Below are 24799 nucleotides of genomic sequence, written 5' to 3' on the forward strand. Positions count from 1 at the left end.
TTCACCAAGGTTACAAAAAAACCCAAAACAACCAAACAAACAAAAGCACCCAAAAAAGCCCAACAAAAACCCATAACCAACCAACCAAGAAAAAAACAAAATCAAAAAACCAAAGTCCTATTCCTATGTTCTCTGTCTCTTCCACTGCTGTGATTTTCTAGACAATGTTACTAAATATGGCAACTTCACTATATTATTTTTCCCTGACAGATAGAAGCCAAATCCACTTTCTTCTCTTGACTAACACTGGGAGACAAAGCACAACACCTCCACAAAGACACTTTTCTTGTAGGGCATTAGTTCTCGTCATATTTGTCTAAACATTGAGTTAGAATCATTTAATAATTGGAAGAAAAGAGGTTCAGGAGCAATTTCTTTGACTCGCACAAGAAGTAAAATTAGCTTATATAGTGCTAAAGATACAAAATCACCCCTTATGTGACTCAGTAAATGATCAGTGCGCAGCCCTCTGTGGAGGGATGGAACCAGGATTGTAAGTTCAGGGAATCCCACACAAAGTCTTGTCATTGAAGTGGAGGGAGCTCTGTAGGCCAGTGAGATGGAGCATGTTCAGTATCTGCTTAATTTGCTGTGGTGACAGCTCTATAGACAAAATGAAGTCAAAAGGAATTGTTCCCATTCAATTTCTAAAGCAATATTGTCATGATTTTTGGGTATCATTTTGTTTTTTTGGAGGTTTTTGTGGGGGGTAGGAGGTGTTCAGGTTTTTTTAAACAAAATATATTTTATTATTTTTCTGACTGTCCTGTAGCTTCTTATATTGCTTATGCTATCTTCCTCATCAATATCTTTGCTTCACAAGCTATCTTCATTAAATAGTCTGAAATGATATCTTCATGGTAGTCTTGCTAACTTACACTCTAGCAGGATAATTCTCCTGCTTTGAATTACGGAGTTTTCAGATGGTCATGATGTCTTCTTGGTCTAATTCTGTGTCTTAATAATGATGATGCAGTCAATGTGAGGGTGAAGAAAATAGTGAGCTCATTAATATCCTTTATATCTAGTCCTTTAAATCTTAGACTGGGGAGGAAATCTCATGAAGTAGGAATACTGTGATGTTCACATGGCTACATTTGCAGGTTGCTGGAATTCTTTATTCTAGAGTATGGAAATTTCACCGTTTTTGGCTAAAAATATATATTGTTTTAAATAAACACTTTAGCTGTAATCTAGACTGAAAATATAGCAAATAAATAGTCACATCTCATGCTTTCAAACTAAATGAAACAACTGTTCTACTCACTGCCTCATTATATTTAACTTTTGGGATGTACACGCAAGATGATTCTCAGGAATTGTATATCTTTCAGGAGAATTTTCAAAAAAGTTACATCATCATATCTACTCTCAATTACTTTCAGGCATCAAACTGATTTTCCAGTGTGAGTGCTACACCAAAAGGATAGCAGCTCTTTCTGAAACACCACACCCCAGCCATGTCTTGGAGCACCAGCACTGGTTGTGTAGCTCATTCTTATTCAGGCTGCTGGTGTCCCAAGTTCTTATGGAAGAGGAAGTTTCCTGTCAGTACTTCATCTTTGAGGGATGTGATCATTAATTTAGATTACCATTAGCTTCTGAACAAAGAAAAAATGTAATTTACAAAGGGATACTCTTTGCTTCTGTCCTTTGCTCATCCAAACACAAGAAATCTGACAAAAAAAACCCTTCTGACAAATGTTGGATGGACTCAATGTCCATCCAAGTATGATTCAGGTGATCTGTGCCTAGTCAGGAAGTCTGACAGCCACAAAGTATGTATAGTGTCACTGCACACTTAGAAATGGATTTTTCCTCCTGTACATAGCTCAGGATCTTGGTTTGCCAATCATTTGGTTACCTCTTCAGTGAAGGTGCAAGAGCTGTGAAAATCATAGGGAAAGATGAAATATATTGCTTCTTTTCCTCTGTTTCTTAGAAAAATATCAATATTTTGCTCCTAGAACCATAGAAGTTGTAAAGGGAAAAATGTGCATGTATTGCTTTTATCTACATTTAGCTGTCTTGGTGTTATTTCTTCCTCTCTCACTGACCTTAAAAGAGAAAAGTTTTCAAAACTTCTAAACACTCCTTGTAGGCTTCATGAGGTTCTTTGATTATTTTTTTTTTTGTTCACATTAAAAAAGCCAGAGAGTGCAGAAAGAAAGTATTTCAGGTGGGAGGAAGGCTTAAAATAATCCGTGTAACTTCCATTTACCCTGAGAGGAATGAGAGTCTGTCAGCTAAGACTTATCCTGTAATACAGTGATTCAAGGACAGAGCAATGCCCCTTGAAGGTCACCTTCTGAGCATGAGACTTCCTCAGAGCATGAAATGAATTGGAACAGAGAGCTGCATTCTGTGTCTCTATTACCACAGTCCTATGAAATCTAAACCACAAATCTGTCATCTTCCCCCTTCCCCTGATGCAGAGCTCCTTCAAATTACATGAAAAATAAATCACTTTACAGTATTAAAAACTCTGCTTAAAATAAATAAAGGGAGTGAAGGGAGCTTACTGGAAGCTTAGGTGCCAATCACAGATTTATTCAAATCCACTGCTTTTGTCAGTGAAACTCCAATATCCGTTAAAAATTAAAATGTCAGATTCTTCCCTGATTTGCATACTAGTTCTACTTCAGTGAGACTGTAAAGATATAAAATTTGGGAAGAAAACTTTATTCAATATGATTTGCTCCATAACGTAACAGACAGTTATGTGGCATATTACTAGGATCACCTATGTTCCTCCAAAAAAAACATATAACACATGTTCAATAACTTTTGTGCTAAGTCTTTTAAGCAGTGAAATTTCTTAAGGCATTTAGGATTTATTTTTTTAACATTCCTGTAAATGTCAGTGGCTGTTAACATCTGAATCAAACTGTTCCCAGTTCATGTGACTGGAAATGGTGCCCAGAGCAAAAAAGCCAGACGTTCTGACTCTCATATAAGTATAGTCTGTGTGAAATGTTTCTCTGAGCAGAAGTAGAAGTTGCTGAGATCACATCAGAATACATTTTGGCAGGAAACAAGGTAAGGCTGCATTATGACCACTTTATTATCATTATTGCCTTTAATTAAAGTATGTTTGGAAAATACATGGTCTAAGAGCTGAAGAAAAACACAACAATCTAAATAAGGATTCTGGCTGGACACAGGGCTAAGTGCCTGACATGTTGCTGGCAGTATCTGAAACTCTTCTGGGATTATATTGGAATTATCTCACAGGATAGAAGGCTGAATTTGGGGTTTTAGCTTATAGCCACTTCAGGGAGCAGTTCTGAACAGCCTTAGGCTCTTAAGAGGTTTTCTACCTTTTAAGTAGAAGGAATGCCACACAGCAACCAGCTGTGCATAAGGATAAAGGGAATTTTTAGGCATGAAGACTGAAAGAGACAAACTGAACTCTGTGCACGTGTGAATGAGATTTATTTGGAGTGTTGCATGGGTGGTATCAAAGACAGAAAACTGTGCCAGTCAGAGATGGCTGGACTGGGAGCAGCTGCAGACTTGCACTTGCATTTGCATCCAAAGGTGTTAGTGTCGCTAAATATACTTAAGACGTAAGACTTGACATATGCACATAGTTCCAGAGAAATTGGAAGGTCTAAAACCATAGCAGAAGATCTGTAACTGAATTCCTGCCTCCCTATGAAGCTCACAGTCCAAAAGAAAAAAAGGTTTTTTGTTGTTGCAAGAAAGTTGATCGTAATTACAATCTCAGATGAGTTCTCTAAACTTTATCTGTCATTAGGAATAAGCCTTTTATTAGACTAAACACTGGATGGCCAATGCAAATAGTTAGGGTGTATGTTAAGATACTACTTTACTGAAAGGAGAAACAGGGAAGAGTAATTAATTCTTCCTCTCCAGTCTCCACCTCTCTTCTCTTGTTGTTACCCAAGACTGTTTGCATGTACCTGGCCACATGGAAGCAAGCAGTAGCTTCAGACCATGACAGCTGTAGTGCTTTGTGCTTTGTTTCTCTTCTCTTTGCCCTGCATCCTGCTTACAGCATGTGCACCAGTAGGAGAGGAACAGGACAGAGACGCAGCTGCACTGCACAGGAGGTTTGCTGCTTTGGCAGGACAGCACTTTTTTTCCTGTGTAACTACACGACAGGCTGCCCACATAACACTGCACTAACTTATATTTATGTACCCAGGCTACCAGACTAAATGGATGGATTTCTTGGCGGGGTTTTTTATCATCTTCTTTAATGAAAAAATTTCTTTCCTACTTGCCTGCAAGAGGAGGAATGGTAGGGGTAAACTAGGAAAAATAGGTGTCAATTAATTTGACAAAGGAGACTAATATTTCCAAAATAGCCTTGATGTAGTATCAGACTGTGCTCATTCTACATCCTATCTGTGCTGTATGTGGATTTTGATTTAAAAACAAATCCTCAAAGAAAAACATGATGAGTGTGTTAAATAAATAAAGAGCAGATAATGATACTTTAGAGCAGCTCATGTGCAATCTTCCAAGATCTGCAAGTGTTTTCTCTAAGCTGGATTGTCATCATTATCTGACCATTTTTAACTGATAAGAAGTTATGAGTTGTCTAGAGACGTTGAGGGAGAAGCAGGGGGAAATCTTACCGCAGACAAAAAGCGATACCCAAGTATTTAAAAATAAAAAACCAAGTAGGTGGCTTAGTACATCAGAACCATTTTATCTGGTTTGAGATGATACATGAGGTGGCAATATAAACCCAGTTTCTGTGGATATTTTTTTAGAAGAAGAAACAGTGTAAAATATGAGAAAAAAGCCACAAACTGTTAAAATAACTAATACCACATAATCAAAGTTACATCTGTGTGCCTGTAGGAAGCACTTGCACTCAAGAGTACAGAAGAATTGAAAAGCACCTTGTTTTGAGGTTTTATTACTTTTTTTTAACAGAAAAAAGTGAGACAATGTTCTTTCATGAAGTTTTTGTACACATGGTTCTATAACAGAAAAATCTAGATGTGCCAGGTAAAAGGACATTTAAATAGTAAAAACTTATTTTAGATAGATCTGAAATAGTCTTGTAATCAATTCCAGTTACTGAAATGCTTGGTTTTTGCAAACTGTCTGTAAGATTTCTCTTCATCAGTCTGAGTCATCAGATGAAATCCCCTAAAACTCAGCAGTTTTTAAAGTTTATCATCATACTGAACTTATGTGATTTTTGTTTTTTATATGTACATACATCCCTGACCTGGATCAAACTTCTTTTTTTTATTTTAATTAAAATTATTTTCAACATAAGAAAATAATTCTTTGTTGCATATGAAAATCCAAAATGAAAAAAAAATATATTTACATGTTCAAATTTTAAATCCTTACCAATGCTAAGTTCCTTATGATGTCTTCACAATTCTATATAGGAAAATTCAGTTTATTTCCAATGCTTTAATCATTACATTCCAATCTGGAGGTTTCTCTGCTTCATGCAACAGCCTGAAGCCTTTTCTGTCAGAACTTTATGACTTTCTTGAATGTTAGACTCTGTAACACAGAGTAGTTACCATTTATATACATACTATATTTCAATGGAGAGTTTGAACTTGTGTTCTCTAAAGCTGCCTTTACATACACTCATTATAAATATTTCAAGACTCTCTTCTCTGCACTAATTTTCAGGATAGCATCAGAAGAGAATGTGGAATGAAACATAATCAAAACAGAATAACTCACAGCAGCCACTATTATTAGAAGAATTTTTAAGTAACATGACATTCTATCTTTTTGAAATATAAGCTATACTGAATGTTAATATTTGAGTAAGAAATGGTTTTCTAGGTCATGAACAAGGTATTTTTGTCTTTTATCTGCATGCCTTCCCCAGACAAGAGTGGGCAGAATCTATTCATTCCAAACTACAACAACAGGAGTATCAAGAGTTCTAGGCCACAGCTGGAGCAGACCCTAATTGAGGGATCAAGGCAGCTGTGTCAATATACATGTATATTTTTAAATAAAGATGGCTTTGGTGTGGGTTTTTCTTAAGGTCTCACTGAAATCTTCCATGCAGTTAGGGTTTTAATTGACAACATAAGAGCCCTATTATAGACATGATTTTGGCTAATGCCAGTTTAAGAAACTGTGCTGAGAATTATAGGAGTTGAATTAAAAAATATATCTTTTATGCTTTTTTATCTTTAAAAGGAATTATGATTTATATATGGAAATTTTTCAACTTCTACTATCAGAAAAATCATATTTCCAGCATACTGCTAAACAGATGTTTATTCAAAGCTATTTCCAATTGACTTATTCCTGCCTGTGCAGACAGTCTTGAAAGCTGTGGTTTAATGGAAAGACATCTGATTTTCTGTCTGGGACACAGCTGGATTTCCACATCAGAGGGAGAAATGTTAGACTGTTAATATAAAATTTCACACTGAAACTTTGGATTGCTTAGAAAACTGTTATGGCACTTGATATTTTTTTTATTTGCACTGAATTAAAAGGAACAGCAGAAGCTTATTTGTGTCTAATCAGATATTGACATGATGGCAGAAGATAACAATGGTGTCATGAATAGTTCCTAATGGGAGTGAATAACAGTGAGGTCAGTGGAATGGAACAGAAAGAAAGCAAGATCTGTAAATATCCTGTCAAATTATTTTCTCCTTGTTTTTTCAGACTGGTATAAGGTATTTATCTGACAATATAAAGATTAAAATAAGGTGTAATTTTTAATCTTGCATATTTCTTCTTCATTGATAATCATCTTGTGCCTCAAGTTAAATTTTAAAAAAATACATAAATAAAAGAAACCAAACCTACATCCAACATAAATCACCAAGCAGACTCCCCAAAACCCCAAACCTTGTCTTCTGCTCTGCTTAATGCAGAGTGAGCCCTTGGTCTATATTAGTCTTGTCATGAGTGTCCTTCTCTTTTGTATACTCACATTGAGCTAGAGTATCTTACCACAAAAGCAGCATTGGTAACAGCAATGGTTGAAAATAATGCTTGGTACATTCACATAAGTAATTATATGTTCCTGCAATTGTACAGGAGAAATCCAGCACTTTGTTGTTTGTAAGACAGCAAAGGTCGTCTTTGCTTTTTCAGAGCTTGAGAATTCATGTATTTGGATGGAATGGAAATATGAGGTTAATGTCTACACCCAGAGTTAAACTACGCAGGAATCAGAGAGTTCAAGACAGCTCAAGGCAATGCTTCCTTATGATATATTACGGAAAAGACAGATCTTCCATCTGTCCTCAGTTTTCCTTTTCTAATTCTTCCTTTACTTTCCTACACTTCCTTATCATGCTATATTGAGATTGAGCATTTCATGTCATATTCATCCCATGTCCGTGACACCTATGATCTGTACTGCCTGAGCCCTTCTGTAGCTTGTTATCCTTTGATTTGAAAGTACTGACAGATTTAGAGCTCTCTTTTCCCACTTTACACGTATTTGCTATAAACATGAAACAGCCACTTAATTTTACTAGGTCAGGATGTCTATCCTGTCCACACTAAGAACCTATTTCTAGCTCTTATTTTCTGTAAGGCTACTGATATTTGTCCATCAAATACCTCTTCACTGCACAGTGATGCAAAAGCGAAAGTGGTGAAAGGCAGGGGGAAGAGAATAAATGTAATTGAGTTAATGAGGTTATCCATGTGAGGCTGCTTAGATTATCAGCTCTCTAGTGCAGGAACAGGGCACTCGCAGCACTTTGTTTAGTGCTTGGTGCAGCTGGTCTCACCTTTGACTGACATGTCTGTGGGCACAAAACACAGCTAACATGATAGCACACCCTGAACAAGGTGTCCAGTACAAGAGTGTTTGGAGTTGTGAGACTCAATTAAAACAAACAAACCAACCCCCTTATCTAAGGACATCCATTAACCTGAATGACGGACTTGGGGAATTAAATTTCCTATTGCTTACACTTAGAGTGTTTCCTACATCATTGTGTCTGCAGTCTGTCAGACTGCTAGGAGCTTGATGTTGAACCAGATGTATCTCCAGTCCGAATCCTGAGTTTTATTTACTCTTTCAGGTAATATATCCTGAAATATTTCGGTATCTGTGGATATTGGGAAGATTTCTGGCACAGAAGCAACTACAGTGCCAGATGATAATGGGAACACCCTATTTAAAACTCCCTTTATAACTTTTTTTTCTCTTTGTTTACACTGTGCTACGGTAGCCTGACACTACTTTAGTAAAGAAAACACCTCCTGTAATATCATCCCAGGTGAACTGGCTCAGGGAAGCCATTCAGAATTTTTCTAATTGAACATTTAATCTTTTTTCCCCAGGTGGTGTACATGATTTTTAAAAATTGAAAAGTAAGGTCCCTTAGGTCATAATTTATCTTTCCTATTGTAAACACATACAAAAAGATGAGCTGTTCTATGGGCAGTTCACACAAAGTCTCTTTCAGTTTAATTTAGGACTGTTGCTGAGTGTATAAATTTTGTTATTTGAACATCTTTCCTGAACATAAATGAAATGGAAATGTCATATCATTTAATGTGCAAAACGGGCCAGCTTGGATGTTGGGAAGAACTTCACTTTCTAAAAAATTTTATTTAAGCTCTTAATATAAGGATAATGACAAGGTTGGGGACAGATCACAGTAAAACATTTTATTGAAATGTTTCTTGCCAATTGTTGCATAAATTAATGTTTGCATTGTACTTCAGGTTCTATAACCAATTTCCCAAAGCACTCTAGGCTGCAACAGCTTCATGGAATCATAGAATTTGCTTAGTTGGAAGGGACCCATCAGGATCATTGAGTTCAACTCCTGTCCCTAAGCAGAATACCTCAAAAATCACACCATGTGCCTGAGAGCATTGTTCAAACACTTCCTGAACTCTGAGAGGCCTGGTGTTGTGACCACTTCCCTGGGGGCCATGTTACATTTTTAGGAGAAATTAAGACCTTGAACAAGCAAGCATTCTCTAAGTTATAACTCCCTACACTCTTTACAATTCTCTCTCAGAAATTAAGTTTTTATTAATTAAATATAATTTTCCTTAATCTCTTTTCTACATGTTTTCACAGGGTAAACTCTCTTTAAAAAGGTAGGGAGGCAAACATTTAATTATTTCCTTTCTCTTTCTGACCAGTTCTGTTTGGAGTGACACTGTAGAATACTGGAATCCAGCTCAGGGTTTTCACAAAGGGGAAATGAATCTGCTGCATAAAGCTAAAGTAAATTGTATAAAAATTATAAATAAAATAGATTATGAATACAGAAAATCCTTTACATTGTCAGTCATGTCTTGACAATATTTGAAAGACATGGGCATTAACATTTACTAATGTTATCCAAGAAGAAAGATATGGAAGGCAAAATTAAAAACAATTAAAATTCCTGAACTGTAAACTGGTGAGATAATTTCATTGTATTCCTTACCCAAAATTATAGATGAAAGAAGGTGATGTTTGGTCCTACATGCTTCCACTCATTACTGGCTATCTATCAAGAGCTGGAAGTGACTCCTTCCATCATAGCCACAGATGTGCCTCTCGGAACAGTTAAAAAGATTTTGAATGAATAGATAAAAAATGAGTGAAGATACAGCATTTAAGGACAGGACAGTTATCACATATAGAAAAGAATGGGGTTACTTAGCAGAAGGGAGAAATGAACTGCCAGGGGAGGTGCAGTAGAAACTGGTAAATGAATGTAAGCATTTGAAATAATCAACAACTTCAGAAAAATGAATTAATGAAGATAAACCAATATAGAAAAAGAGGTGCCATTTTGTATCTAGAAACAGGTCACCCATCATATTGAGGATATTCTTGGATAAATCATGAAATGATTTGTCTCTTATAAGCCTACCTGTGCCAATGATTTAATGACCTTGGATAAATCATGAAATAAGAGACATCAAATGAAAAATTCTCATATACAGCAGTGGTGGAGGCTAAGTCAAAAAAAAGTTGCTCAGGACAAAAAATTCAATAAGAGGGTTGATATTAGGTACTTGGTCAGATGAAGATGTTGAAGTTGAGGAAGAAGGCATAAGACTATGAAAGACTGGAAATGGGTATAGTGAGCAGAACAGCAATCTGGAAAAATTTAGCTTTCTATTGATCAGGAAATGAACATCCAGTCCCCTAACAGGATTGCACTAATTGCTCTATGTGTTTAGCCTCACAAAAGCTGTAGTTCAGTGGTACCTTCTACGCATATCATAATGCTATTGATATAAAAACATCATCATCCTAATTGAATTTCATGACCTTTATCTAGGCATCTGGGTCCTTTATCTTGACTATGTTTCTTCTGTCTCACTGTAGTTAAATGGTTTGCCACCTGTTCAACCCTTATTGATAATCGGGACCTTAACTCAGTTTATTATGATAACAATTCAGCTGAGAAAAGGAAAGCCATTTTAACTACAAAACCAGTAAGAAACCACTGTACTAACTAGGCTGTAGGTCCCTCATGCTAAGGTCTAGCTGAGGATATACAACATAAATTATGGATTGAGCCCACTTTGCGTAGTTGCAGCTGTCTCAGTGCAGGTAACTGCCTAGTGAGGCAGCCAGGACTGCTTGGGTGCTAGCAAGTACTGTGTGTAGGTAGACTGGTAGACCAGCTCATGTCCATTGTCCTGCTTTCTAATTGCCAAAAGTATTTGAAACAATGCAGCAAATTAGTACAAAATTAAAATTATCACATTCTGAAAACCTGTTCAAGTGATTTACAGAGTATGCCCCAGGACTGTTCCCTCTATGGAGAACATACTTAAGGCAATTGATAGGAGAATGTTTGGTGTTTCAACAAGAAATGAGAGCTGATCAAATGCTCTCTTTTTTTATTTGACCCAAATTTTACACATCCACGTATGTGTATGCAACAGAACAATAACTGATGCCTAAAATAATGGAAAAATTAATATTATTTCTTCTCTTCATGTATTTTTTAAAACAATCAATGTAATCAGTTGAGATTTTAAAAAACTTCAAAAGGAATCTCAGGAAAAACTGATCTTTGTCGATTTTTCCTTTAGACTAATAGATAATTTCTCCAGTAGAAAAGATAAAATTACAGTACTTAGTACTTTAGTTAATCCCTTGTCTCCTGAAGAAAAGGAGTAGGCTCAAAAATACGCCATTGTTTCATGGTGTTTTGGGCTCTCTGCAGGCAAAAAGGTTCACTGATACGATCAAAGTCTACATTTTTCAAACCTGTCATTAAGTACTCTGGGAGTTGTCCAAGAAAACCAAGAAGACAATATGTAATTTTCCACTCGATTTAACAGAATATGTTCTTTTCTATGGAATGAAAATGAGGAGGCCCAGTTTCCTACAGTTTTGTGTTCTTTGTTCCTTTCTCTATCCTCTAGTACAATAAATCTTGTCCACTTTCATTTTTTCCTATGAAATGCTTGCTTGTGGTAGGTAGTTCCAAGCTACGTTAATCCTATTTGATCAGCTGACACAGTCAGTTCTGCTTATCTTCCCCCCCTTTACACAAACAGTGATTCTGCACGTGTGAATTTTGCAGGGGTTTAATGATTTCCATCTTAAAAGTTTGGTTGATGTTCCTACTGTGTTCAAAAACTATTATGAGGTCTGAGGAAATAACGTTATTGCTTAAATTTCATTTCTTTAGAAAACAAAATTATAACTTAGACCGTTACTCCATGTTTTGATAGTGTTTTACAGTGGCTTAGATGATAGAAACTGGTTTTTCTTTACAATAACAGTCTGGTCATCTGATATTTTGCTATTTCTTGGTGTAACCTAAACTGAGTTTCACTGAATTTGTTCAGCATATACCAGCAAACAAGTGCTGGCGATCTGCATTCAACATCCAATTTGTCTGAAATAAACTTTATGCGAGGAATATGGGAAGCTATGCCACAAGACACCTCACTTTTCAGTCTGTAATAGGGAATAAACCAGATTTTCAGACTTCCTCATTGCTTGGGTTTGAATACAGTAGCAGTGCAGTACACTGTGCTCCAAATACAGGAGTGAATGGTTGTAGTATTTGCAGAGGCCTGGACTTCTGGAGCCTGTTTCTGTGACCTAACCCTGAAATGCAATGCATAAATCTCGGGAATGCTGGCAAGGGTTTGAGTGCAGCTGTTCAGCCAACTCCTCCCATATAAGTAACTGTGTTAGGTTCTGCAAGCTTTTATGATGAAAAGAATATTTTACAATAAAGAAGCAGTAAGAATATGGAAATGCAAAGGGAAAACAATAAAGCAATTTACTGCAATGTCTATGAGTTTTGCTATGTCAACATGATTGTATTTTTAAACAAAAATGGCTCTATTTCACAATACATAAATGTATTATTTCATTTAGGTGAAAAATTCAGAAGGTTAAATGCTTCATAGAGATTTTGGCTTCTAGCCAGTGCCCTTCTGCAGCAAGTAGCTGGCAAGCATTGCTTTGCTGGAGACACTGCTTCTTCGAACACATTAATTTTAAATGATAGTTCTCACTAGCTAGAAATTATAAGAAAGTACAGCACTATGTAACAGGCATTGAAAATTCCAGACAATAGTTTTTTATGCACTAAATAAAAGTTCCTAAGCAAGTCAAATCTCACCTAGGATCATTGCTTGTTAGGTTCAAGCTCCTTGAACCTTCCCAAAGGAAGCCTTTTAGTAGGTAAACCGGGTTTCCCAGTAGCTGGATCACCTCTATGTAACATAAATACAATGCATAAGGCATTGTAACAAGTAATAAAAGAAAGAGCAGAATCTCATATCCACTAGAAGCTAAATGAAGCAAGGGCAGAATTGGCTTTAATCCTGGCCACTATGGTCTCTTTTCTGGTTTCCTGATTTATCCTTTGCCAGTCACACCTAGAACTTGTGAAGTTCTAAAAGGCAATTCTCCCTATAACTGAAAGAGATGGGAGTGTAGGGGCAGGAAAAATTTTTCAACTGCTTTGAGCCTGACTTTCGTAATGTAAGGGAATATTTAATGGTAGTTGGTGCCTTCTGGGAAGATAAATTTTGCATCACACTCAGAATGGCAGTCAGGGCAGTCTTCTTTCCGCCACAGGACAGCAGGAACTGGGACCAGGTTCCAGCACTGAGCTGAGTGAGAATGAGTATGAAAATTCAAGCCATAGATGGGTGGAATGTTTTGGTCTGCTTAAACAAATCTTTCTTCATACTCTCTGCATTACCATATCCCAGTCAGGAACGTGACACCAGAGTACTTTAAAATTCTCCTGTTACTCTATGTGCCTTTATCTCCAAACCAAACCCAGGCACATTGAGCCACTCACTAATATTAATCTCTGCAGGGTGTGTATGGCATATGTGAGGATCCCCTGCAGCCATGTCTTCTCTGGGAGCCGTGTGAGGAGAGGCTGGAGAGCACACAGTGCTGGGGGAGCAGAGCCCAGCTCCCAGGGCCTGCAGTACCGTGCTGAGGCTCTCACACTGCTGCTGCCCCAGCCTCAGCCCACCTCTGTGTGGAGCCTGAGTCCTTGGAGATGGAGATTCAGCCCCCTCTAGTCAGCCTCTACCCTGGCCTGCTGTGTTGTGTCTTATGCCCAGGAGAGTGCCTGCCCTGGGCTGCAGCAGCCTTGTCTCCCCCCGAGTCTCCCAGCAGGGAAGAGGCAGGGCACAGAGCCCACGTACACATGTGTGTGTAGCCTGACCAGCCACAGTGGGCTCCTGGAAGGGCTGGCTGTGAGTGCAGAGCCTGTCCCTCAGTCACTCTGCAGGGTGCTACAGGGGCACACGGCACAGGTCATTCTTTGCCCTCCACATCTTTGCTGTAGTGGTGCTGATGCAGCACCACTGCTGGGATGCTGCTTTGGGTCCTTGTCCTTTGTGCCTTGTCACCATTCCTGTGCATTAAACCCTTTCCTGGGGTCCTGTGGGTAAAGCCTAACCCTGCCCAAAGGCTTGGACTCCAGCAGGCACAGCCTGAGGCAGTAACAGAGTGTTGTCTTCACTTTACTGGGACTTATTCAACAACTAATGTTGAGAGCAAAATCAAATGCCAGTCAGTAAAGCGTGATGAAAACTCATCCACCCCAAGAAAGCTGTGGCTTCACTGAGTGCAGGCTTCCCTAGGCACCCCTCTTTTCCTTCAGGCAGCCCATGTTTTCCATAGGTCTGAACTAGCAGGATGCCAATTGGTCACCCAGCCTTTTTGTGAGGAATTGGAGGGAGAACTCCTGACCCGACAGGAGGGCAGCACTCTGCCTTGGCTGTGCTCCAGGAGGCTGAGCCCTGAACCCAGGTGTGGGCAATCGGGGCTGCCCTTCCCCTCCCAGCTGATCAAAGGTGAGGCAGGCACTGCTGGGGGAGCTGCTCACCTTTCCAGCGAGGCTGCAGGGAATGGTAACTATCTTGAAAATAATCACAGTCCTGTAACAGGGTTTTGTGTTTTTAACACAAAATGTGGAGGTCTCTGGGAGCACAAGGACAACGTGTCTTGAGTTGTAAGTTTTGACTCTCTTCTGTGTGTTGCTGTTTGCATCTCCTTTGCATCAGGAGGAGAGTGAGAGGAAGAGGATCTCAGGTCAATGCTTGTAGTGTCACCCCTCAGTGGTTTTGGTTGAGCACTGGCAAATATTGAATAAGCTAGGCAGGCAAGTTCCCTGTCTAGCCTCAGGAGTTTGTTGACAATTTATAGCAAGCTAAGAATAAGTTATGGTAAATCAGAATGAGTTATTATCACTCTTTAAAATGAAATATCTTCATTGGACACCTAAATCCTTTTCTTTTCTCTATTTTCTGTCTGTTGAAAGTCTCTATTTTTTTGGTGTAAAATATTAAATGCCATGTCAGCTTTTAAAATGTAGGTTATATTGATGCCAAAATGATTTCTTGCTGACTGTTGACAGCATGGTTTTCTCTAGAAGCTAAAAGACTGAGAATAAACATACCCCAAAATATTAACATTTGTTTTTTTATTATAATATATTTAAACTTTGAAAATATCTATGGCTATACATTATTTGGGGTTTTTTTTTAATGACTGACTCATCAGGATGTGCTGTATGAAAACTTCTAGGAAACCTAAGTACTTACATGATTAAACCTATTATAAGCTTCTAGTATCTAATTAAGAAATGAAGATTGGTCTTTAACTTGACTCACTTATAAGCCTACCTGTGTCAATTACTTGGTTTTGCAACACAATTTGCAGAGTAATCACTGCTGGTGATTTGTCATTAGTTGGAAGTGTATAGGATTTGCCAGGCAGCTTTACAGGGAAGGGAGTGTTTCAGAACACTGCACTAATTCTACAGTTCCCTTACACATTTGGTCCTTTGTAGCTTTATTTTACTCCCACATTATGTTAATTTCTGGCAGATTTTACTAGGAAAAGGGTTTTTAAGTGAGATTGGAAGATACAAGTACTCCAGTTGTAATCAAGGCTTAGGTTTGTCAGTTCTAGTCAGCTAAAATACCCATCAAGGTATTATTCTACTGCAATGGGTCTCTCAAACTGTGCCTTAATTGTTACTGTATCTTCAGTTGGACTGAAATTATTTGTGCTTTCAAAAGCCTTTTCCAAGTGCATAATAGCAATGTAAGAGGTAAAATACTGCAACAAAGTAGAAACTAAGTAGCATAACAGAAAGCAAAAGCAGGAATAGAGTAAAAAAGAAAAATCACATAACATGCTCTTGCAGGTTTTGCTATACTAGTTCTTGTTAGTATATTTATAGTTGTTAAGTGTTAAAAGTAGAAAAAAATAGATGTTTGACTTGGTTAGATAAGGAAAAATAATTTAAAAAGAAACACCACCAAATCATCCTACTGACTATACAGTCATCTGACCCAAATAAAACACTCAAGTTTTTGTAGACAAGAGGTTTCTTTCTCATGCCTGAACCACAGGCCCCTCAGGACAGGGCTTACATCAGAGCAGTAAGTGACCAGGAAGCACAAGGAAGAAATTATGATAGTCCAAATTAATTAATTTGCATGTGTTATTACCAGTGTTATTGTTTCCAAAACAAATAAAAAGCAATTATTTGCTGTTTATATAATAAGAGCCTAGATTTGTAAAAGTATTTAGAAATCTTTGGGAAAAAAATTCTGAATGTCTTGGAGAAGGTGGGGGGAGGGATTGAGGGGAGGATGCCTGTATCACTTTTGAAATGTGAATGGTACTCCTCCTTCTTCTTGAATGTCTGTTGAGGCAGAGGAAAGAAGTGAAATCTCTGGTGGGAATTACATTAAGAGTTAGATAAACCAGTAAAATGTGTTTCCCTGGAATGAAGTTATTGGTTTAAGCAATCCCTGATGCAAGGGAAATTGCAAGTGAGGAAGGTCATAGCCATGAGGAATACATAAAGTCTTTCACAGAAACTGAGTCTAATAGACTGGGAAGTTTAGAGATGGTAAGTTATAAACAGAAGATCTATCTAATTACTACCTGTTTGGTGTTAAACCAAGGTATTGGACAGCTGAACTGATCCAACTTGGCAATTTTGCATTCTCAAGTCCTTTGATTTCTATTCCAGTTATATTAATTCCAAATTTTAAAAGTGGAAGGAAATATTTGTCTAAAGGTTCAGGAAACGTATTTATGAAGTCTTGAAGCTTATACATCTAAAGCAAAAATGAGGGAGAAGCAGCAACTGATTAAAACTTTTTGAACAAGCTTCCAAAGTAGTTAGGAAGTGTTCCCACCTAAATCAATTATTAAATATGTTGGGTGAAATAGAGGAGTACTTTACTGTATCTTTTTCCTTAGTAGCACTTGAATGCAGCTATTTTTCTTTTTTTGTTTTATCTTGTTTCGTGCCAGATGTTCTTACCAGGGAAAACAATGGTGATGTGTTTTAATATTGATGAGCTGATTCTCCTGGGAATAACAGTATATCTACCTTCTCAGAATACAAATTGTGGGAGGTTTTTTATAGCATAATTACCACAATGCATGGAATTTTAAGTGCGCCTCTTTAAAACTGTGAAAAGAACTTTCTGTTTATTATCTTTATTTTAACTAGTTTAAAAGGAGAATTACTCTTCTTTTAAAATTCTGTATTGTTTTGGTGGCCTTTAAAAAGCAAGTATATAAATCACCAGAGGTATTGTGTAATCTGTCAAAGCAGCATATGCTTAAGCACCTTATAAACTATTAAATAATCATAATATTTCTCTTTCCAAGTTTGTTAGTTTATTTGTTTGAGCAGTTGCAGAGCAGTTGCATAGTGATTAAAGTACCTTGCTTTAACTTATTTTCTCTCCTTTTTCCTTTCAGGAGCTTGAACTACTGAAATCATAAATGATTTAGTGACAAGCTGAGCTTGCAATGCAGGCAATAAAAACGGTGGAAAAAGAAGTGACTTTTATAAAGGAAACACTTTTCACAGAATCCTTCCTAAAGCAACAAGAGTGCAGCAGAACCCCGACGAGCAGGCAGCTCCAAGAGCAGCAGCCATTGGAAGGAGCTGTCTGCAGCTCTCAGTGCTGTACTGAGCATGTCCCAGCGGAGCCCAGTGCAAGCAGCACATTATGCAAAAAGGCAGCTCCAGCAGATGGGAGAGAGGCACAGCAAGCGTTTGCTTCACTTGCATCACCGCCGCCTGCAAACAAACCTGGATCGCTAGAGGGGATCTCGTCAGCAGGCCAAAGGAATGAAATCCGGGAGGATGGCTTGATTGCCAAAGGTGTTGCACTGCGAAAAATCATGGGGAATCAAGATGGGAAGCTAAAGAAAAATACAGGTGATGTGCAGGAAGGAGGAGAAGATGCCTCTGGGCCCAAGGATACGGACGGCACAAAGAAGGTATCGGGAGGCAGAAGGGGACTGGGGAAGCATGCAAAAGGAAGCGAATCGGGTAAGAAGAAGGGTAAGTCAGACTCCAGGCCCTCTGTGTTTTCAAATCTGAGGATCAGAAAAAATCTGTCCAAGGCTAAAGATGGGAATAGCAGTTCACGGGAGGATGTTTTGGAAAGCCAGGCCTTGCAGCCTGGGGAGCTGGACAGTACTCATTCAATTGTAACCAAAACTCCCGATATAAGCATCTCTGCAGATGAAGGGGGTCTCTCAGACACAGATGTTGAACATTTTGAAATCAGAAATGAAACTGTTCCAGCTGCTGCAGAGACACAGGATGGACAAAGGACCAGCTCTGGCTCTGATACGGATATATACAGTTTCCATTCAGCTGCAGAACAAGAAGATTTGCTCTCTGATATCCAGCAAGCTATTAGACTGCAGCAGCAGCAGCAGCAGGGGGCAATTAACATTGGAACTGAGGACGCTGTCACCAAAACAATGGGCCAACACATGGCTAATTCTCAAGCAACCCCCTTAGATTTTGAACGGTTTTTTTCAGTAACTACCACTGACAAAGAGAGGAGCCCAGACACTGAGGGGGCTTTTCCAGCAGTATCGGAAATTGTGGAAAACGTTCCCGTCTCCTGTGCAGCTGAACGTGAACCGAAAGAGGCGGTAAATGGCACAGGCTCTCCTGGTAACGGCTTATTTGAAACACAGGAACGCCAGCTACTGACTGAGGAGCAGCCTCTTGCTGGAGTGGATGCTGTAGCCAGTGAGCTACAAGATGGTTTGAACAGAGCTGCAGCAGAAAACGGGTCTCAGACAAACAGCTGCACAGAACCTCTTCCATCTCCAGTGGCAGATGCTGAGGGTAAAATTGCTGAGGTGCAGGCTGTTGATTTTCAGAGCTCAGTAACAGAGAGTGGTATTTCAGATGCAGGCCGTGATCATGCTGCTGAGACTCAGGAAGGGAAACACACTCTGTCAGCCAGTCAAGAGGAGATGCATAATGGTTTATCCACGGAAATGAAAAATGGCAGTTTGTCCTCTGAAGGAACAGCGGACAGTCCGATGCTTGGTTCCCGATGTTTTAAGCCCTATCTAATTAATCCCTGTTACATCAAAACCACAACAAGGCAACTGAGTTCTCCCAACCATTCACCTTCTCCCTCCCCATCCCAGAGCCCACTTTTCACAAGGAGGCAGGACTCCTTCCACAAGAAGGAAAAAGTCTCAATCAGGAAGAAGAGGTCTGCTAGTCTGGCAGGTTTGTTCAGTCGTTCTGCAGACTGGACAGAAGAGGTGTCTAATCACAAAAGCGAGATAACAGAGAAGGTGAGCTCTGCAGACTATTTGGAGCACAAGGGGTTTAGAGAGAAATTTCAAGTGGAAAGAGTGCCTTTGACTCATTCAAGAAAGTCCTCAGGGGTCCAGGCTTCTACAGAGACATTTCCCAATGTCTTTTCAGGTGAGTGATATACATAATCAAGAGGTTTGATTTTGTGGGGTTTTTTTACCCACAATAGCTTTGAAAATATTTTTAAAATACTTTAATTCATTGCATGCAGTACCTTGGCCTTATAATCCAAGGCCTAATCTTACAAACACAGTCACATTTCATCAGTCTGGCAGTACTGCCAGTAAAGGAAGTGCATAACTCTTTGAAGTTTTTCTTTCTACTTGTCTCCTTTGTCTACTGAATGCCTTAAATTATTCTTGTTGAAAAATGCTAAAAGCTGCACGGTTGTAGGCAGATCAGCTCTCTGCATAAATAGATCTTTCAAATGCAAAGCTTTCTGTAACTGGGGTCCTGTTTGGGGTTTTCTTGTGCTAGGTGCTGTTCTCTTGTACTATAAACACATGAGAGCTGCACCTGGTGTTAGACTGAGACAATGATGAGGATTTGCTCAGTACAAAAAGGAAAAAGCCATGCTAAGCACAGATGGACAGCACTTCAGAAAGGAACTAATTTCCTCTTCAGAAGGGGAAAGGAGGTGAAGAAAAAAAGTCAATGTATTGAAGGGCAGCAAAAACAGGGGAGGAGAAGGGAAACTGGAGGTTGTACAATTTGGTAGCTGTGACAGGCTGCTGCTCAGGCTACATAAGGTGACTCATTCAGTAAACCTTTACCTTGCCTGTTAGGCAGCTTTTATCCTATCCCAAGGACATGGGAATAGAATAGAAAGTTCACAAATGAAGTAGTGTGAGTAGTTATGTTGTCCTTCGCTCAGAGGGGTTTTTTTTTCCCTTTCTCTTCCCCTGACCTGAAGTTTCTTTCTAAAGGTAATATATTCATAATTAGGAACACTTCTGCCACATAGGAGGCATGTATACAAAGAAAACTCAGCAGCATATTCCATACGTTTTTCACCTGAGGAATCTGTAGAACTAAGAGAACATACCCTGCTATTAAATAAAATCAGGGGTTTTTTTTAATGAAATCACTTCTAGATGCATGAGCACTAACCATACATGTGCACAAGATCCTTGTGAAAAATTGAGTGAGGTTTTTTGTGGTTTTATGAAAAGCAAACAAAAAAGTACGATTTAGGAAGTAAATAACTGAAATGGTTTTCCAGATTCAAATACATTGCTTTAATTCTTTATTAGCCTTGAACTAAAATCCCCAATTTCAGTGTAGAAAATTAGAATTTAAAATTTTTAACACAGAAAAACCAGCCCCGCTGAGATTAGCCCAACGTGAAGTGAGCTGAATCTTTTTTAAAAATTTGCTTTAAATCTCTTTCATCTGTTTATTAGACTTAATTTTGGACATGCTACCTAAACTGTTCCAGTTTGAGGAGCTCACTACTTCAATAGCATATAAAGAGCACACTAGTTTTTTTGAGCTATCAATATTTGACAGCTTATAAACAACTCAGAAAATTTTTAATTGCTATGTCTGTAATTAGACTTTATGGTGGTGCTATGATGGAAATAAGTTGTATATGGCAAACCTCAAGAACATGGTACTTCTTTTTACATACCTGTTTTCTGGGAAATAGACTTTTTCACATTTCCTCACAAGGTGCTGATTTACTTAAAAATAATTTTTGTTTTGGTTTGGGGTTTTTTCCCACCAATGCTTTAGACTGTTATTGTGAAGGGACCAGTGTCCAATGCAACAGTAGTTCTATCTCTTATGGAAATTACAGTGACCCTCATTTGCATGTACATACCAGCTGTCTTTACGAGCAGAGGACAATTATATCTTTCAGTTCATGCAGAAAAGCTTAAAGTGAGGGAACTGGAAATGACTCATCTCTGCTTGGCCATTCATAGTTTCAAAAAATGTATTTACAAGCTAAAATTCATTGAGAATTTAAAGATAACAGCTAGCGTACATAAAAAAAAGGGAAATTAAACTTCACATTACTATTTCCATAAACTATTGCTATTGCTGTAAGAGCAGAAAAGCCTCTTTAAATAAACCATTCTACACAACAACGATTACAGAAATAATTTCTTTGTAATTTGATACTACTTGTGAAAAGTGTTGTATTTTACTTGCGTGCATGAGATACATTGATTTGGGAATTAGCATCAGGCTTTTAGAAATAAGATTTTTTTTTCCTAGTGGGATATTTCTAGCCTAAAAAAAAAAAAACCAAAAACAAAGCAAAGCCAGTCCAAAGCAGCTTCTTGCCTACAGCATGAAATCCCATTTTGCTGTGCAGCAACTGCAGTGTTGCTCTGCATTTCTAACTGGAATCAAGTAAAATATTCCACAGCACTTTATCATTGATTAGCTTTTAGAAATAAGATTTTTTTTTTCCTAGTGAGATATTTCTAGCCTAAAAAAAAACCCCAAAACAAAGCAAAGCCAGTCCAAAGCAGCTTCTTGCCTACAGCATGAAATCCCATTTTGCTGTGCAGCGACTGCAGTGTTGCTCTGCATTTCTAACTGGAATCAAGTAAAATATTCCACAGCACTTTATCATTGATTTCAATGACAGCAGGTTCTGTGCAGATGATTGGCCTACTTTTGCACCGTGTTGTGGTTTGGCTGTGTGCCATTTGGTTTTCACAGAGAGCCATATGAACTCTTTAAGACTCCTTTAATGTCAAATGTAGATGGAAGCCAAGTACTTGAATGGCAGAGACTTGGCATATTTTAATTTTGCTTTATATAAGAAGAAAAGTATAGTATGTTGAATTCTATGCATTTTTTAGGAAAATGGTATGAACAAGTTTAAGGGCACTTTGTAATTCAGGCATTGGATCTATTTCATATTTTGTGTGGACATCTGTATTTGAATGTGCAGTGACAGTAATTACAAGTTCTAGATTACCCAATGCACAGTGGAGCCACGATTTTTAGATGGTGGTCCCAGGAGAACAAGAGCTCAACAAGAGCTGGTTCTCTCTCTTTGGTGTGTGGCAGTGAATAATTTGCACTAAAGTGAAGTGAGTATCTGGGTGGGGAAATGAAACTGATGTTTCCAAATGTTAACATAACTCAAATGAAAGAGCCAACAGACAGATTTAGTAAAAAGGATTTCATTCTTGCATTAATTTGAGGTGCAGTGATTGCAGAGGAGCTAATAAGGGTGTCTTTTACATGAATTGAATGAGTCCCAGCAGCTGCCCCAGATGGTAATTAAACTTGACCCAGACAAACCTATGCCCTTCCTAATCACTGTTGTCTGGTTGTAACACACTTGCTGCATGAAGCGCTTTCAAACAGATAATTTATTTTTAAATTTATCTTCAAATTTATCTTCAGAAATTTATATTTTTTTTTTCTGCTCTATCTGTAAAGAGGAGACAAACAAAAAGCCCTGGTTACCATAAAACAAAACCTGAAGCCAGCGCTCCGCTTGTGTACTCATGTCTGCTGATTTCTTCCACTTTATTTCACTTTTGTACTGTGCTTATGCTGTCTTCCCACTTGCAATTGCAGTGCAGTGTCTGCAGGCATGTACGTACATGGGTTTAGTATAGATAAGTATGTGAAAACTTGAAAAAGTTGGATGAAAGTTTGTTTCTGAGATATGAAGTAGATATTTTTAAATGCTTTTTTTAAGGCTTAAAAAAGGCCCTCTCTGATTCATGTGATGCTGCACACAATATGGATTTGTATTTGTTGGCATACTGAGTGGATTGTTTATCATGCAGCTGTTATTTAAGATTACTTATGGTTTGCTGTTTCACTGCTGATGTTTGTCAGCCATAATACAGATGATTCTTTTATCAGATGGGGTGTAGCCTCCTCTAACTAAGGGAGCTGCCCAGCAGCAAGCCTCCATGTGGTATGTGATCATATGCTACACTGAGTGCTGCTAGCAAGCATCTGAAGGGAAAGATCCTCCTCTTTTTGCCTAATACACACAAAATTTGGGGCAAGGGGATGACTCCAATATTGCACTTCAACTGTACTAAAATGTTTACAACAGTAAGAAAGTGGGCTGCAATATGTTATTGAAAGACTGCTGAGTACTGATAAGTTACTTTAATGTTACTGTGTCAGCACTGCAATATGGGATTTGGAGCCACATGAGTAATTCCACTGGAATTCAGTGCTGCCACAGGCTTGTTTTGATGGGATCTCATGATTAATACTTTGATCTTTATCTAGAACTTCATTGGGAGTAGCAGGTTTTGGTCATGAGATTGGGTGGCTCTATCTATTGGGAGCCACATTCTGAGCAGCATCACATTCTGAGGTATGACTGGCAGCCTGACATGTCTGGAGTAGCACTGTGGGGTCTTGGTTGTCTGATGGTCTTTTGTGGGGTGCAAAGGGCTAAAGAAAAAGGGCCAATTTATAGCCGAAGTGTGTGCATCTCTACTTGATTCTGAGACACAGTACCACTACAATATCTGTCACACAAGGCACCTGTCTGGAACTGACCATTCAAGGATGTTGTGTGCTTCAGTGACTTTGTTTCTGTGAAATGAGCAGTGGATTATTCCAGTGGGAATAATTATGTGGAGGTTAAGTTTGATTATATTTCTTGGGTCTCATTGTGCTTTATTATTTTTTTATGAGTACTGATAAGTTACTTTAATGTTACTGTGTCAGCACTGCAATATGGGATTTGGAGCCACATGAGTAATTCCACTGGAATTCAGTGCTGCCACAGGCTTGTTTTGATGGGATCTCATGATTAATACTTTGATCTTTATCTAGAACTTCATTGGGAGTAGCAGGTTTTGGTCATGAGATTGGGTGGCTCTATCTATTGGGAGCCACATTCTGAGCAGCATCACATTCTGAGGTATGACTGGCAGCCTGACATGTCTGGAGTAGCACTGTGGGGTCTTGGTTGTCTGATGGTCTTTTGTGGGGTGCAAAGGGCTAAAGAAAAAGGGCCAATTTATAGCCGAAGTGTGTGCATCTCTACTTGATTCTGAGACACAGTACCACTACAATATCTGTCACACAAGGCACCTGTCTGGAACTGACCATTCAAGGATGTTGTGTGCTTCAGTGACTTTGTTTCTGTGAAATGAGCAGTGGATTATTCCAGTGGGAATAATTATGTGGAGGTTAAGTTTGATTATATTTCTTGGGTCTCATTGTGCTTTATTATTTTTTTAAAATATGGATTTTTTAAAATATGGATATATTTTTAATAGCTTGGGGCATGGTCTATTAAAACAAACAAAAAACAAAACAACAAAAAAAACCACACCTGTGTGTAGGACTTAATTGCAGAAAAAAACCCAAACCAAACTATCTCTTGAAAAGGGCTATTTCCCCCCCCCCTTCCTGTTCTAAGACTGTGGGGTCTTGGTTGTCTGATGGTCTTTTGTGGGGTGCAAAGGGCTAAAGAAAAAGGGCCAATTTATAGCCGAAGTGTGTGCATCTCTACTTGATTCTGAGACACAGTACCACTACAATATCTGTCACACAAGGCACCTGTCTGGAACTGACCATTCAAGGATGTTGTGTGCTTCAGTGACTTTGTTTCTGTGAAATGAGCAGTGGATTATTCCAGTGGGAATAATTATGTGGAGGTTAAGTTTGATTATATTTCTTGGGTCTCATTGTGCTTTATTATTTTTTTTAAATGTGGATGTATTTTTAATAGCTTGGGGCATGATCTATTTAAAACAAAAAAAAAAAACAAAAAACCA

General features: G+C 38.4%; 1 protein-coding gene across 2 annotated transcripts in view; it reads left to right on the forward strand.

Annotated features, from left to right (window-relative positions):
- Positions 1 to 14285: 14285 nt before the first annotated feature.
- FMN2 (formin 2) overlaps positions 14286 to 24799 on the forward strand; it is a 159070-nt gene continuing 148556 nt past the window's right edge. For both annotated transcript variants that reach the window (XM_039707424.1, XM_039707425.1), the window contains exons 1-2: positions 14286 to 14411; positions 17192 to 19184. In XM_039707424.1, coding sequence (XP_039563358.1) covers positions 17243 to 19184 — 1942 coding nt within the window. In that variant the 5' untranslated portion in view covers positions 14286 to 14411; positions 17192 to 17242. The remainder of the gene's footprint in view (positions 14412 to 17191; positions 19185 to 24799) is intronic.

Source organism: Passer montanus, unplaced genomic scaffold, assembly GCF_014805655.1.
Source record: "Passer montanus isolate IOZ18808 unplaced genomic scaffold, ASM1480565v1 scaffold2, whole genome shotgun sequence".
Taxonomy (NCBI): domain Eukaryota; kingdom Metazoa; phylum Chordata; class Aves; order Passeriformes; family Passeridae; genus Passer; species Passer montanus.